Source organism: Oryza brachyantha, chromosome 7, assembly GCF_000231095.2.
Source record: "Oryza brachyantha chromosome 7, ObraRS2, whole genome shotgun sequence".
NCBI classification, from domain to species: domain Eukaryota; kingdom Viridiplantae; phylum Streptophyta; class Magnoliopsida; order Poales; family Poaceae; genus Oryza; species Oryza brachyantha.
The window spans coordinates 14,156,717-14,170,015 of record NC_023169.2 but is presented as its reverse complement, the minus strand read 5'-3'; the positions used below and the strand labels follow the sequence as shown (position 1 = coordinate 14,170,015).

The window sequence follows — 13,299 nt, the reverse complement described above, 5'->3', positions numbered from 1 at the left end:
GAGCCTATTGTACGCTAAATTTTGAATTGATATTTTAATGACGTTGCAATGCTAAAGTTACCAAAATTCCTTGTACATATTTGACTCACTATCTTACCAGGGGATACCGCTGAACTGTACAAAATTTAGTACCCGTATACTCTAGTAGTAAGTCGTCGTCTACCGCAGCAGTAGAGAAGAAGCGATCCACCGATCAAGGGCCTCACCTCAAGGCAGGAATCGTATCTGCCGTGGTGGAAAGCCATTTCGCGTTCGCAAATGGTCCTCGCGATCCGCTGCTGAGCCGAGCGAGCGAGACAAACAGATCCAACCCACCCGTCGTCCTCCCCTTCCCCCTCCAACCCCCCGCTTCAGATCTCGCGCCTCATGTGCGCTCCCTCTCCTCGGATCTAAACCATTCCACACCCACCCTCTCTGCGACCGCCGGAGGAGGAGAGATCTGCCGCGCGCGCGCGCGCTCGCGGTTCGGCCATGGCGGGCGCCGCGGGAGGGTTCGTCACGCGGGCCTTCGAGGCCATGCTCAAGGAGTGCACCGCCAACCGCGGCAAGTTCGCCGCCCTCCAGCAATCCATCCAGTCCTACCTCGGTGCGTGCCCCCATCCTTTCTCCTCCTCCTCCCCGCGCCCCCGCATTGCGCGGGGGGGGGGGGGGGGGGGGGATCTCGCTGCCGCGCGGCCCCGTGGTGGGGTTTTTCGCGCCGCGCTCGATCGGTTGGGTGGGGTTTGACTAAGCGCTGTGCGTGTCGCAGATGCCATCAAGGGGGCGGCGGGGCAGGAGGAAGGCGGCGACGCGGCGCCGCCCATCACGCAGGTGCTGGCGTCGGCCGGGCGCGTGCTGGAGGGGACTCAGGCCGAGCTGGTGCTGCAGCCGCTTCGCCTTGCCTTCGAGACCAAGCACGTCAAGCTCGTCGAGCCCGCGCTAGATTGCCTCCATGTAATTCATCGTCTCCTTTTTTCCCGCTCCATGCTACTTGTTTACCCGGCCTGAGGATCGCATAGCAGAAAGTGTGTTACATTTAACTTAGCACAGATCACCACTGAGATGAAGGTCATGTGGGGGGTGATCTCTCACCCTAGTAGCGAGCTCCTGTGAATGACCGAATGGCAATGGTCCATTGTGTGAGACAACCACTTTGTGCTGTTTATGACTATGATTATAGTTCGTTCATAGAATTACAGGTATAATACTGTATTAGTCCTCATTTCACATATGAAGATGCGTCGCATAATTTGTCGAGTATTTTACAGACAGTTGTTTAGAGATGGGGGCTGCGTACCTTTTCTACTAGCCAACAAGTCTCGCAGAAGCATCATCTAAGTATCCAACACAACAATGGGTTATTCTTTGAAGAGGCTGTGTTAAAGACTTAAACTGTATATAAAATGAAAGTTAGAGAGTAACTTAATGCATTGAAACTAATAGTTAGTATCCAAATAACAATTGAGTCAGCACAGGAAGATCCACATCGACTGACGTCACTAAAATGCTACATATAGTTCAAACCAAAAATCACGAACATGGTGGACAAACATGCCTACCTGAGTGGCATGTTGTCTGGGACACATTTTTTTTTTGTTAATGTACCAATTCATTTTGCTAGTAGCATCTAACAAAATCAGAATTTCACTCCTCATTCTGCCATTGCATATAGATATACAGGTATGATGTATATCAATTATCTTCTTCATATGACATGCAACATCCATTTCCATATTTGCTGGCTCAGGCAGTGTTTCTCACCGTGGTTGAGTTGCAGACCATGTTAATACCATAATTGCTATTACTCTTCATCACATCAAAATTTGGACCTAGAACTATACCCCTAATATATGTTTACCACCTTAAGAACGAGGTGTTACCTTTTCTTTTACATGTTACAATTATTGAAATGTCCTTTCTGATTGACCTGTTCACCATTTCGACTACCAGAAACTTGTTGCTTATGACCATCTAGAAGGCGATCCTGGTTTAGAGGGTGGTAAAAATTCCCCTCTATTTACTGACATCCTGAACATGGTCTGTGGTTGTGTTGATAACACCTCCTCTGACAGGTATACACCACATTAAGATGGTATTGTGTTGGATCACACTTTTGCACATGTACTGAACTGGGTGACATCTGTGTTGCAGTACTGTTCTCCAAGTCTTGAAAGTGCTTCTCAACGCTGTTGCTTCAAATAGATTTAGAGGTGACCTGCTTACCTTGCTAATCTTATGTTCCATGTTTCTCAAACATTCCATTTGTTAGGAAGTTTAGGACTTAACACAATATTGTATATGACCTCTTTGGATCATGCTGGCATGCTAGGAAAATGCTAAACTTATTATCTTTTATGGGTTGGTCCATGTGGGCATACCTTTTCCTGAAGTTTTACCCACTAAATAATGCTACATTTCAACTGGTGATCTGATCTGAGATGAACTTATCAAACACTTAGTGAACATAGCAGTGCGACCGGAATTGTCTGTTTTTCCATGCTGTTTGTTTTCATACATTGTCGTTTGGTGAATTTATGAAGAACCTGCAGTTGTCTTTTAAAAAAATCCTGTAAGGAAACACAATGCAAGATATCAATCCAGTTACCACCTTTACCAGGCTTGTGATATGATTTAAATTGCTTCATGTATCTAGCTTTCCATATCAATATAGAAGAATAACAGGAGATGCGATACATAATTTTGAGCTGTTTGTTGGAGTGCAGTACACGGAGAACCTTTGCTTGGAGTGATTAGAGTATGCTATAATATTGCTCTTAACAGGTACATGCCATGTAACCACCTCATAATCTGCTATGTTTTGACTTGGAAACCTGTCTGATACTTTACATATATTTCCATAGCAAGAGCCCTGTGAACCAAGCTACCTCAAAGGCCATGTTAACACAGATGATCAGCATTGTATTCAGGCGGATGGAATCTGAGCAGGCAAAAAATATTTCCCCATAACTTCTATTAGCATTATGTGAAGGGAAAGATGGTTTATTGAAGGAACTTGGTGTGTGCCTTGCCTTTTTTGTGTCAGGTTTCTGTACCGCCTGCCAGCTCTCCAGTTAAAGAAGAACCATCATCTAGCACAGAGGAATCAGGAAATGGTGAAGTATCGACTGGTATCCAAGCTGATGATAAAATTACTCTTGGAGATGCACTGTCCATGAATCGAGCTACAGAAGCATCTCCAACATCTGTTGAAGAGCTTCAGAATCTTGCAGGAGGAGCTGATATTAAGGTAGTCATATTGGTTTGCTTATTGTTTAGTGTTACTATAAGAAATTTCACACTAGTTTACGTAGAGAACATTAGTTTTCTCTGATATAAATATTCATTTTGCAGGGGTTGGAGGCTGTTCTTGACAAGGCTGTTGAACTTGAGGATGGAAAGAAAGTATCAGGGTGTGTTAGGCTTTAAATTATCTTTAGTGCTTTCTATGATGCTACCTACCTTTCCTTCATAGGTAGTAGTTACTAGTTTTATATGAACCCTAACCCCCTTCCTTTTCCAGTGGAATCGACCTGGACACTGTGAACATAATACAGCGTGATGCACTATTGCTCTTCCGGACTCTCTGCAAGGTTTTTATTCTTATTGAATAGCTTTGTATCATTGCTTTGATCGGAATTTAATATTCTTTCCATCCTTGTAGATGAGCATGAAGGAAGAGAGTGATGAGGTTGCTACAAAGACAAGGCTGCTCTCACTTGAATTGTTACAGGTTTGTTCACATCTTGGTTCTTTGGATATTGCTAATCCTGTTTATTTCAATGGCCTGTAGTAACTCTTTAATCTGCAGGGATTGCTAGAAGGAGTCAGTGATTCATTTACCAAAAATTTCCACTTCATCGATTCAGTTAAAGCCTATCTTTCCTATGCTATTCTGAGGGCGGCCGTGTCTTCCTCTGCTGTTGTTTTTCAGGTCAGTTTTTAATTGATTTTTCATTTTTCTTATGCATACATTGTAGTAAAGCATATTTGTTTATTTTCTATCATATTAACTCTCTTTTACTTCTTTGGCAGTACGCTTGTGGAACATTTGCAGTTCTATTGCTTCGTTTTCGAGAGAGTTTGAAGGTAAAATAATATTTAATGAACTTTACATGCTGGACGTACTGTTTGCGCTTTGCAGTATTTAACTTTTCCTGTTATCCTGGCAATATTTATTTTCTCGAATATTTATGCAGGGTGAAATTGGTGTCTTCTTTCCTCTGATAGTTTTAAGGTCTCTGGATGGCTCTGACAGCCCGCTCAGCCAAAGGGCCAGTGTCCTTAGGTATGACACATTTTCTTTTGTAGAATCTCATAAATATGTTTAATCTGATTCATCATGTCCATTTTCTATTTGCTTTGCTAACTTAGATCATATTGGCACTGTACATTTCATCATATGTTATTTGGTTTATTTGTCAACCAGGATGCTGGAGAAAGTCTGTAAGGATTCACAAATGCTTGCAGACATGTTTGTAAATTATGATTGTGACCTTGAGGGGCCAAACCTTTTTGAACGCATGGTGAGCACCATGAATTTTAGTTTACACTCAAAAAGTCAAAAGCTAACATCTCTTTTAATTATCTCCATTTGATATATCTGACTGAACATATATCCTATCAGGTCAGTGCACTCTCAAGGATTGCACAAGGATCTCAAAGTGCGGATACAAATACTGCCGCCTCTTCTCAAACAGTTTCTGTAAAAGGCTCATCTCTTCAGGTTGCTGTTATCCAAGTTGGTCAGATATATTTATCCTTATTATATATAATGTTAATCATAGATAACACCCAAATCGCAGTGTTTGGTGAGTATTTTGAAGTCATTGGTTGATTGGGAGCAAGCTCGAAGGGATTCCTCGAAGCAGGGGAATGTTGCTGAAGCTCATGAAGACGATTCTTCTGCAAGGAGCTTATCAAGTGATGAAATAAAGAGCCAAGAGGATGGTCGCAATCAGTTTGAGAGAGCTAAAGCTCATAAGTCAACAATGGAGGCTGCAATCTCAGAGGTAGGGAGGTGGCTGTTTTAATCGTATTTTTTTTGAACCATGAAGCTTTACACCTCATGATGTTTTCCAAATATATGCTTGTTCTTGTAGCAGTTTAACCTAATTTTTTCTTGCTGCATTGCTGATTGTAACTGAAGTCCTTTTACCTTCTCTTTTCAGTTCAATCGCAAACCAGCAAGGGGGATTGAGTATCTATTATCAAATAAGTTAATCGAAAATAATGCAGCATCTGTAGCTCACTTTCTCAAGAGCACTTCTAGCTTGGATAAGGTGCAGTTTCTCTGAAGTGCTAAACAAGGATTAGTTTGCCGTTATTGCTCAGAAAGGTACAACTAATCACGTTTTTGTGAACCGTAACTTTGCAGGTTATGATTGGTGAATATTTGGGGCAGCATGAGGAGTTCCCTCTTGCTGTGATGCATGCTTATGTTGATTCCATGAAATTTTCGGGATTGAAATTTGATGCTGCGGTTCGTGAGTTCTTGAAAGGGTTTCGCCTTCCTGGGGAGGCACAAAAGATTGACCGAATAATGGAAAAATTTGCTGAGCGGTATGTGTATAAAGTCTTAATGGTACTTTCTTTGACATTTCAACTATTGGTTCTCAAATGGTTTATCATGACTTGCAGGTACTGTGCTGATAACCCTGGACTTTTTAAAAATGCAGATACTGCTTATGTTCTTGCTTATGCTGTTATAATGTTGAATACTGATGCCCACAACCCAATGGTGTGGCCTAAAATGTCAAAATCAGATTTCGTACGAATGAACACTGTGAGTGATGCAGAGGAATCTGCTCCAAAAGATATGCTGGAGGAAATTTATGATTCCATTGTCAAGGAAGAGATAAAGATGAAAGATGATTCCCCTGATACAGCAAAAACTAATAAACCCAGACGAGAAACAGAAGAAAGGGGTCTTGTCAATATCCTCAATTTAGCTCTTCCAAGACTGAAGTCAGCAAGTGATATGAAGGCTGAAAGTGAGAAAATTATCAAGCAGACTCAGGCACTTTTCAAAAATCAGGGACAAAAGAGAGGTGTTTTTCATGTTGCTCAGCAGGTTGAGCTTGTTAGGCCAATGCTTGAAGCTGTAGGATGGCCGTTGCTTGCAACATTTTCTGTAACCATGGAGGAAGGCGACAGTAAGCCTAGGGTTGTACTATGCATGGAAGGGTTTAGGGCTGGTATTCATCTTACTCGTGTTCTTGGGATGGACACCATGCGCTATGCTTTCTTGACATCCTTAGTGAGGTAAGCAGGTTTTCTTTTCTATTTATGGATATATGGTATGATTCTTGGGCAAACTTCTATGTGTAATTTCATTTCTTGTCATTCAGTTTTATGAATGCAATGCATTTAATTATGTGAATGTAATAGCATATGTTTCTTAACCTTTTGCAGGTTTACATTTTTGCATGCTCCTAAGGACATGCGTAGTAAAAATGTTGAGGCTTTACGGACCCTCCTTGGCTTAGCGGACACAGATATGGATGCTTTGCAAGATACTTGGAATGCTGTTTTAGAATGTGTCTCTAGGCTTGAATATATCACTTCAAATCCTTCAATTGCTGCAACTGTTATGCAGGGATCAAATCAAATATCGAGAGACTCTGTAGTCCAGTCACTGAAAGAGTTGTCTGGGAAGCCTGCTGAACAAGTCTTTGTAAACAGTGTAAAACTACCAAGTGATTCCATTGTTGAATTCTTCACTGCTCTCTGTGGTGTTTCTGCCGAAGAACTGAAACAGACACCTGCTCGTGTCTTTAGCTTACAAAAGCTTGTTGAGATAAGTTACTATAATATGGCTCGGATACGATTGGTATGTTCTAGCTTTTATTGTTCGTGTTACACTGTTAAATAGCTCTTTTATATGTTCTATAATTGCATGCGACTTAGGTTTGTTTAGTATAACAAATGCTGATAAATGCTTCCCCCTTTTTTCTTTCAATTTTTACTTACATTTAGATGCTATTTGGCAATTTATGATTGTTCATCTCTTTAATATTCTGATTTCTGTGAGAAAGACTCATTTTCCCTGCTCAAAACTAATATTAGATCTCAGTAGCATTATGGGGTCAGGGAAAGAATAGGATTCAGATACTCCTTTTTTAGCCATATGACAATCATTGCTGTTTCATTTAACCCATATGAATTTTTTGGCATGCCCCTAAAATGAATTAATATAAGAGAATCAATGTCTCCATGCTGGAGTATTTGAAGTACTGCGTACATAAACATGGACGCTTGCTTGCCGTCGGTTGCCTGGAGCTTTTAGTGAATTTTATTCTCAAACTCTTCAAAACTGTTGTCATATCATAGTTGCATATCAACATAACATGTGACTTAGCACAATATTTCACGAGCACAACTACAATGGTACTTCTAAATTGACTATACAGTGGTGCAGGTGTACATATTAAAGGAACACAATAGTTTGCAATTAAAAGTTCATATGTGACCAACAATTGAAAGAAAAAAAATAGAGAAATATCTTCCAGATATGGTTCGTTAAAAATCTGGTGTTCCAGGTACATTGTGATTCACATCTTCGCAAAAGTGCAAACTAGTTGGTCATATCTGTTTAAGTGTTTTTAAAAAATGAGAGTAGTATTGCTGGAGTAATTTCGACCTTTGTACATGTCATCTGTCTGAATTGCAATCCACATCAACATGAGGATCTTTTTATCGTTATCCCAATACCAAATTTGCATTGTGATATACAATGTGTTGAACTCATTCCTAAACATTTTGTTTTTCTATTTCAGCTAGCAACTTACCATTTATGCATGTACATGTAGGTGTGGGCCAGAATATGGTCTGTGTTGGCACAGCATTTTATTGCTGCTGGGAGCCACCATGAGGAGAAAGTTGCCATGTATGCCATTGACTCACTGAGGCAGCTTGGTATGAAGTACTTGGAACGTGCAGAACTGAACAAATTCACATTTCAGAATGACATACTGAAGCCTTTTGTTATTTTAATGAGAAATAGTCGCAGCGAAAAAATTCGCGGTCTAATTGTTGATTGCATTGTTCAGGTAGGCCTTCATAAGCCCGTCAAACGATTGAAATCTGATGATGTGGTGCTTTTATACCAAATTATTCTGTAATAAAAAATCTTGTAAACATGCAGTTGATCAAGTCAAAAGTTGGCAGCATTAAGTCAGGCTGGCGTTGTGTGTTCATGATATTCACTGCAGCGGCTGATGATGAGAATGAATATATTGTTGAGAGTGCTTTTGAAAATGTAGAACAAGGTAAGTTTAAAGGCATTAGAGTGTTTCTCCAACAATCTTAAACTCCATTGTTATCTTTATTTTTTATTGACTGTATATATTTGGCAGTTATCTTGGAACATTTCGATCAAGTTGTTGGTGATTGCTTCATGGACTGTGTCAACTGTCTTATTGGTTTCGCAAATAACAAATGCACACCTCGAATTAGTTTGAAGGCTATTGCTCTCCTACGTATATGTGAAGATCGTTTAGCAGAGGTTAGGATGGTGACTACCATTTATTCATATCTGGACATTATATCTTTTGTTATGTGTACGTGTGTCTCATTCTTTTCATTTACAGGGCTGTATTCCTGGTGGTGCTGTTAAACCCGTTGATGATATTCCAGAGGCCAATTTTGATGTTACTGAGCATTATTGGTTTCCTATGTTAGCTGGCCTATCTGATTTGACTTTAGACTCCAGACCAGAAGTTAGACATTGTGCACTTGAAGTGTTGTTTGATCTTCTGAATGAAAGAGGTCATAAATTCTCATCACCTTTTTGGGAGAGCATTTTTCATCGTGTACTCTTTCCTATTTTTGATCATGTAAGGCATGCTGGAAGGGATGGCCTTTCTTCTGGAGATGACTGGCTTCGTGATACTAGCATTCATTCTCTGCAGTTAATCTGCAACCTTTTTAATACTTTCTACAAGGTAATAGATGTTTTTCCTTGCTGATTTAGTTGGTTCATGGAGATCGTTTTGAGTCCTTTAGAATGTCGATGTGCTGATAACTTTTGATTCTCTAGTTATTCCCTTTATTTCTAAGCCAGTACATATTCCATCATCCTTCATATAAAATCAAGCGATCTGATTGGAAAGTTGTTTGTTGGTTCTCATTCTGGTCTTCTCAGGAGGTGTCATTTATGCTTCCTCCTCTTCTGGGCTTGCTGCTTGAGTGTGCCAAGAAAACAGACCAGACAGTTGTTTCAATTTCTCTTGGAGCCTTAGTTCATCTAATAGAGGTTGGTGGTCACCAATTCAGTGACAGTGACTGGGAAACACTTCTAAAGAGCATTAGGTATCTCAACAAATTCTATTTTCCCATTAAAGTTAATTGTGCCTTTGCTATTCACATATTAATGTTAATATCACTTCCAGGGATGCGTCATACACAACCCAACCTCTTGAGCTCCTCAATTCAGTAGGATTTCAGAAACCAAACAATCAGCAATCACTTTCAAGAGAAGCAGAGACCAATGGTCTTGGTAGTAGTTACCATGATAGCAGGGAAGGAGTTACTTCAATAAGTCATAATGGGGAACAGGATGGTCATCCGGAAATAAATGCTCAGACTAGCCTTGACAATTCGGAAGGTACATACGTACAGTAGTCCTGAAATACACCTTCAATTGTTTTTATACATGAGCAACACTTGCATATGAACTGGAATACCGATAACTGACCTAATTCTTTATGTTTATCTAGGTTTGCCATCTCCGTCCGGGAGAGCACAACCTGCAGTTTCCCCACGGAGTCAGACCTTTGGACAAAGAATTATGGGGAATATGATGGGCAATCTTTTGGTCAGGAGTCTTACTTCCAAATCAAAAGGTCGAACAGACGATATTGCTCCAACCTCGCCTGTGAAGGTAAATGCTTTTTCCTCTTGTACATATTGATTACTCCTTTGGTCCTATAATATAAGGGTTTTTTTTTGACCCGGGCACTGGTTAAGAAAGTTGGTGGAATCAAATGGGAGGGGGCTGTGATTGGTTGAGAAGGGAGAGTAGGTAGGAAATCTAAGTGGTGTAAGTTTGTGATTGGTTGAAAAGAGAATACAGGGTAGAAGTTGTATTTTGGGACAAGTTCTGAATGCTAGAAGTTATATCTTGGGACAGAGGTAGTAGGTTTGATGATTATTGTGATTGATTAGAAGATTGCGCACTGCATGTGCCATTTGTAGCTTGCTATATCTGCACATCAATACATATGTAATCACAAATCCTCACAAAAATCATTAGTTATATTAGGGTTTTGTTTTCCCCCCTGTTTTTGGTTACCATACACCTGGCAAAAAAATTGAACTATTGGTTATGACTTGTGCAGTAGTTTCTGGATGCCTGAGTTCATTATGTGTGAAATGTTTGAAATCATTAAATCGTTGGGCACTGTTATAAACTTTGAAATGGTACCGGCACTGTTATAAACTTTGAAATGGTACCGGCACTGTTATAAACTTTGAAATGGTACCGCTTCATTGCTATGCTAGCCAAGTTTGTTTCCTGAATTCCTACACTTGTTCTCTGGTGACATGTTGATTGTTATCCATTATTCCATTGTTAATACTATTTGCTAGTCATATATGTGCTAGCTCAGCAGGTATGACATCCATGCACCTTTGAACTTAATATATTAGCATCATACCATCATTGCATTCAGTACTGAAGTATTGATTGTCATTTTATCCGTAGTTGGTTTTCATATGTATTTAATATTTTAATTTACCTGCTTGTTGATCGAAGGCACTTGATGCTGATGGGGCTGAGAAAACTGAAGAGGAAGAAGAGAATCCTATGATGGAGACAGTTAGGAGTAAATGCATCACTCAATTACTGCTACTTGGAGCCATTGACAGCATACAAGTAAACAGTTTCTGTTCCATATGTTGGTCATTAAAGATGATGTATGAGCAAACTCTACTTGTGCACGTGTACTAACTTGTGACTATTTATGGACTTCGCAGAAGAAGTATTGGAGCAGGCTAAAAACCACACAACAGATTGCAATAATGGATATTTTGCTATCACTCCTAGAATTTGCTTCTTCCTATAACTCAACTTCAAACCTTCGAACCCGGATGCACCATATACCCCCAGAAAGGTATACCTTAAAGAATATGTCTAATCTAACTTCCCAAAGGAGTTCTCTAACAGTTAATATTAATATTGTGTAGGCCTCCACTGAATCTTCTCCGTCAGGAACTAGCTGGAACTACTATCTATTTAGAGATTCTTCACAAATCAACTGTGGAACATGATGGGAATGGCTCTACTGAGGATACAAATGGGCACGTCGTAGAATCTGATGGACATGAAAAGCTCAAGAACCTTGCAGAAGGGAAGCTTGTTTCGTTTTGTGGGCAGATTCTGAAAGACGCTTCTGATCTCCAGCCTAGCACTGGGGAAGCTGCAAGTGCAGACATACACCGTGTACTGGACCTAAGAGCACCTGTTATTGTCAAGGTATATTACACCTGTGTTCTAATAGTTGTATATAGGGCCTTCTGTGGAATCTTATCCTTGTGTAATGTTTCATCCCCTCATTCTCAACTGTTTGAATTTCAGGTTTTGAATGGAATGTGTATCATGGATGCCCAGATATTCAAGAAGCACATCAGAGAGTTCTATCCATTAATTACAAAGCTTATCTGCTGTGATCAGGTTTGTGTTTTCCATCGTAGATGCATGCTGTCACATTAAAGGCGGTACTAATATTTGTGGTTATGCTGCAGATGGATGTTCGCGGTGCCCTTGGCGATCTTTTCAGCAAACAACTTACCCCACTCATGCCCTGAGTCTTGATTGTACCTTCTTCTGTTGCATATATCTTCTCTCGTTGGAGTATATTCAGTGTTAGCATTTTTGTGCAAACATGGAGCGTCAGAAAGAAGCTTCACGCCCTTAAAGGCACACATCTGAGCTCAGTAGGCTGTAAATTGACAAGCTTGAAGTTTTTGCAGGTGTTCTAAGTACGCATATCAAGAAAAGTAGCTTGCATGTCACGCATGCCATTTTTCCTTGCGACTTGTGTTCTCTGTATTATTATTATTATTTACCTATGCTCGGACGGGACCATGCTTCTATACACAAGTAGAGGATTTGAGACGAGGGAGTAGCATTGGCTAGTTCTATGTATACATTGTTCAGGATATTGTACTCGAGGCGTGTTGTTATACGGCAATACTAGATTACTCTTGGTAGGGTCTTCTAGGTTTGTTCATTCAATAAAGTTGTCTCATCAGTGTTTCTCTGTCTTATACTGCGATTGTTGCAGAATTCTTTTGGCTCGTTGCTTCATCATTACCCGTAATATTTTCTGCGTTAGTTGATATCGTTGAGCCCTGTTGGGTAATTGGGTGTGAATTTACTGGAACTCTGATTACACGGTGTACCGGACGATTACGCTGAAGTTGCTAACTGGCCACTGAAAAACGTGATGTGCCTCATCTTTTGTGTGAACTGGGTGATGTGCCTTTTCAAGTCATCCGTTTGCCAATTCGTACAGGTTCTCGCTGGCTGGTGAACAGGAAGGAAGCATCCACCCTTAAGCTAGTGGCTGCATATTTGGTTCTTTTGTGCTTGTGCTTGTTTAGGCCCTGTTAGATCCTTTAAAATGGTAAAAGTTTTGTCATTTTGAAGCACTTTTTGGCAAAATGGATCTAAACATTAGGGTAAAAAAAATTGATAATTTTGCATTTGGCATTTGGTAGTCTAGAGTAGCAAATTTCGTCAAAAAGCGCATAGCGACGCGGACCATCTCTCACTTTTACCTAAAAAATAGCAACTTTTGCATGTCTCTAAACATCAAGTTGCAAAAATGCAATGTCAAAATTTTTATCACCAAAACTTTTGTCATTTGCCATTTACTATTCCAAATGGATCTAAACATGCCCTTAGTCATCGTGTGTTTGAGCATTGCAATATATAAATTCTCTGAACCCTGCGCTTCATCACTTTTTGCACAAAAACCCCCGCACTTCATGTAATTTCACACTGGCCTCTATCACTGCCGATTTGGTCCCTTTGAGCTTGTGCTTGTTTAGTCATCATGTGTTTGAGCATTGCAATATATAAATTCTCTGAACCCCGCACTTCATCACTTTTTGCACAAAAACCCCCGCACTTCATGTAATTTCACACTGGCCTCTATCACAGCCGATCGTTCTATCCTGTGAGAGGCTCGTCTTGGCCATCCATGTGTCCCACCAAATTTCAATCGAATCCAAATCTATTTCAATCCGTCTCTTTACTGTTTAGTCCACTAAACCAACCCATACCAATTATTTTTCATTAAATTCAATCTAAACCAA

The 13,299-nt window shown here is 40.3% G+C and overlaps 1 protein-coding gene across 1 annotated transcript; it reads left to right on the top strand.

Moving 5' to 3' along the window:
• The first annotated feature begins 248 nt into the window (after positions 1-248).
• Positions 249-12,246, top strand: LOC102720257 (brefeldin A-inhibited guanine nucleotide-exchange protein 5). The gene is made up of 32 exons (XM_006658636.3): positions 249-586; positions 749-933; positions 1,930-2,051; positions 2,131-2,189; positions 2,703-2,760; positions 2,841-2,925; positions 3,023-3,226; positions 3,331-3,389; positions 3,500-3,569; positions 3,641-3,709; positions 3,788-3,910; positions 4,012-4,065; positions 4,176-4,264; positions 4,406-4,502; positions 4,604-4,702; positions 4,782-4,988; positions 5,148-5,258; positions 5,354-5,538; positions 5,617-6,240; positions 6,391-6,808; positions 7,788-8,027; positions 8,123-8,246; positions 8,334-8,482; positions 8,568-8,921; positions 9,122-9,288; positions 9,369-9,583; positions 9,696-9,859; positions 10,733-10,852; positions 10,954-11,090; positions 11,164-11,452; positions 11,555-11,650; positions 11,722-12,246. The coding sequence occupies exons 1-32, from the start codon at positions 472-474 to the stop codon at positions 11,782-11,784; spliced, it is 5,151 nt and encodes a 1,716-aa protein (XP_006658699.1). The 5' UTR covers positions 249-471; the 3' UTR covers positions 11,785-12,246.
• The last annotated feature ends 1,053 nt before the right edge of the window (positions 12,247-13,299 follow it).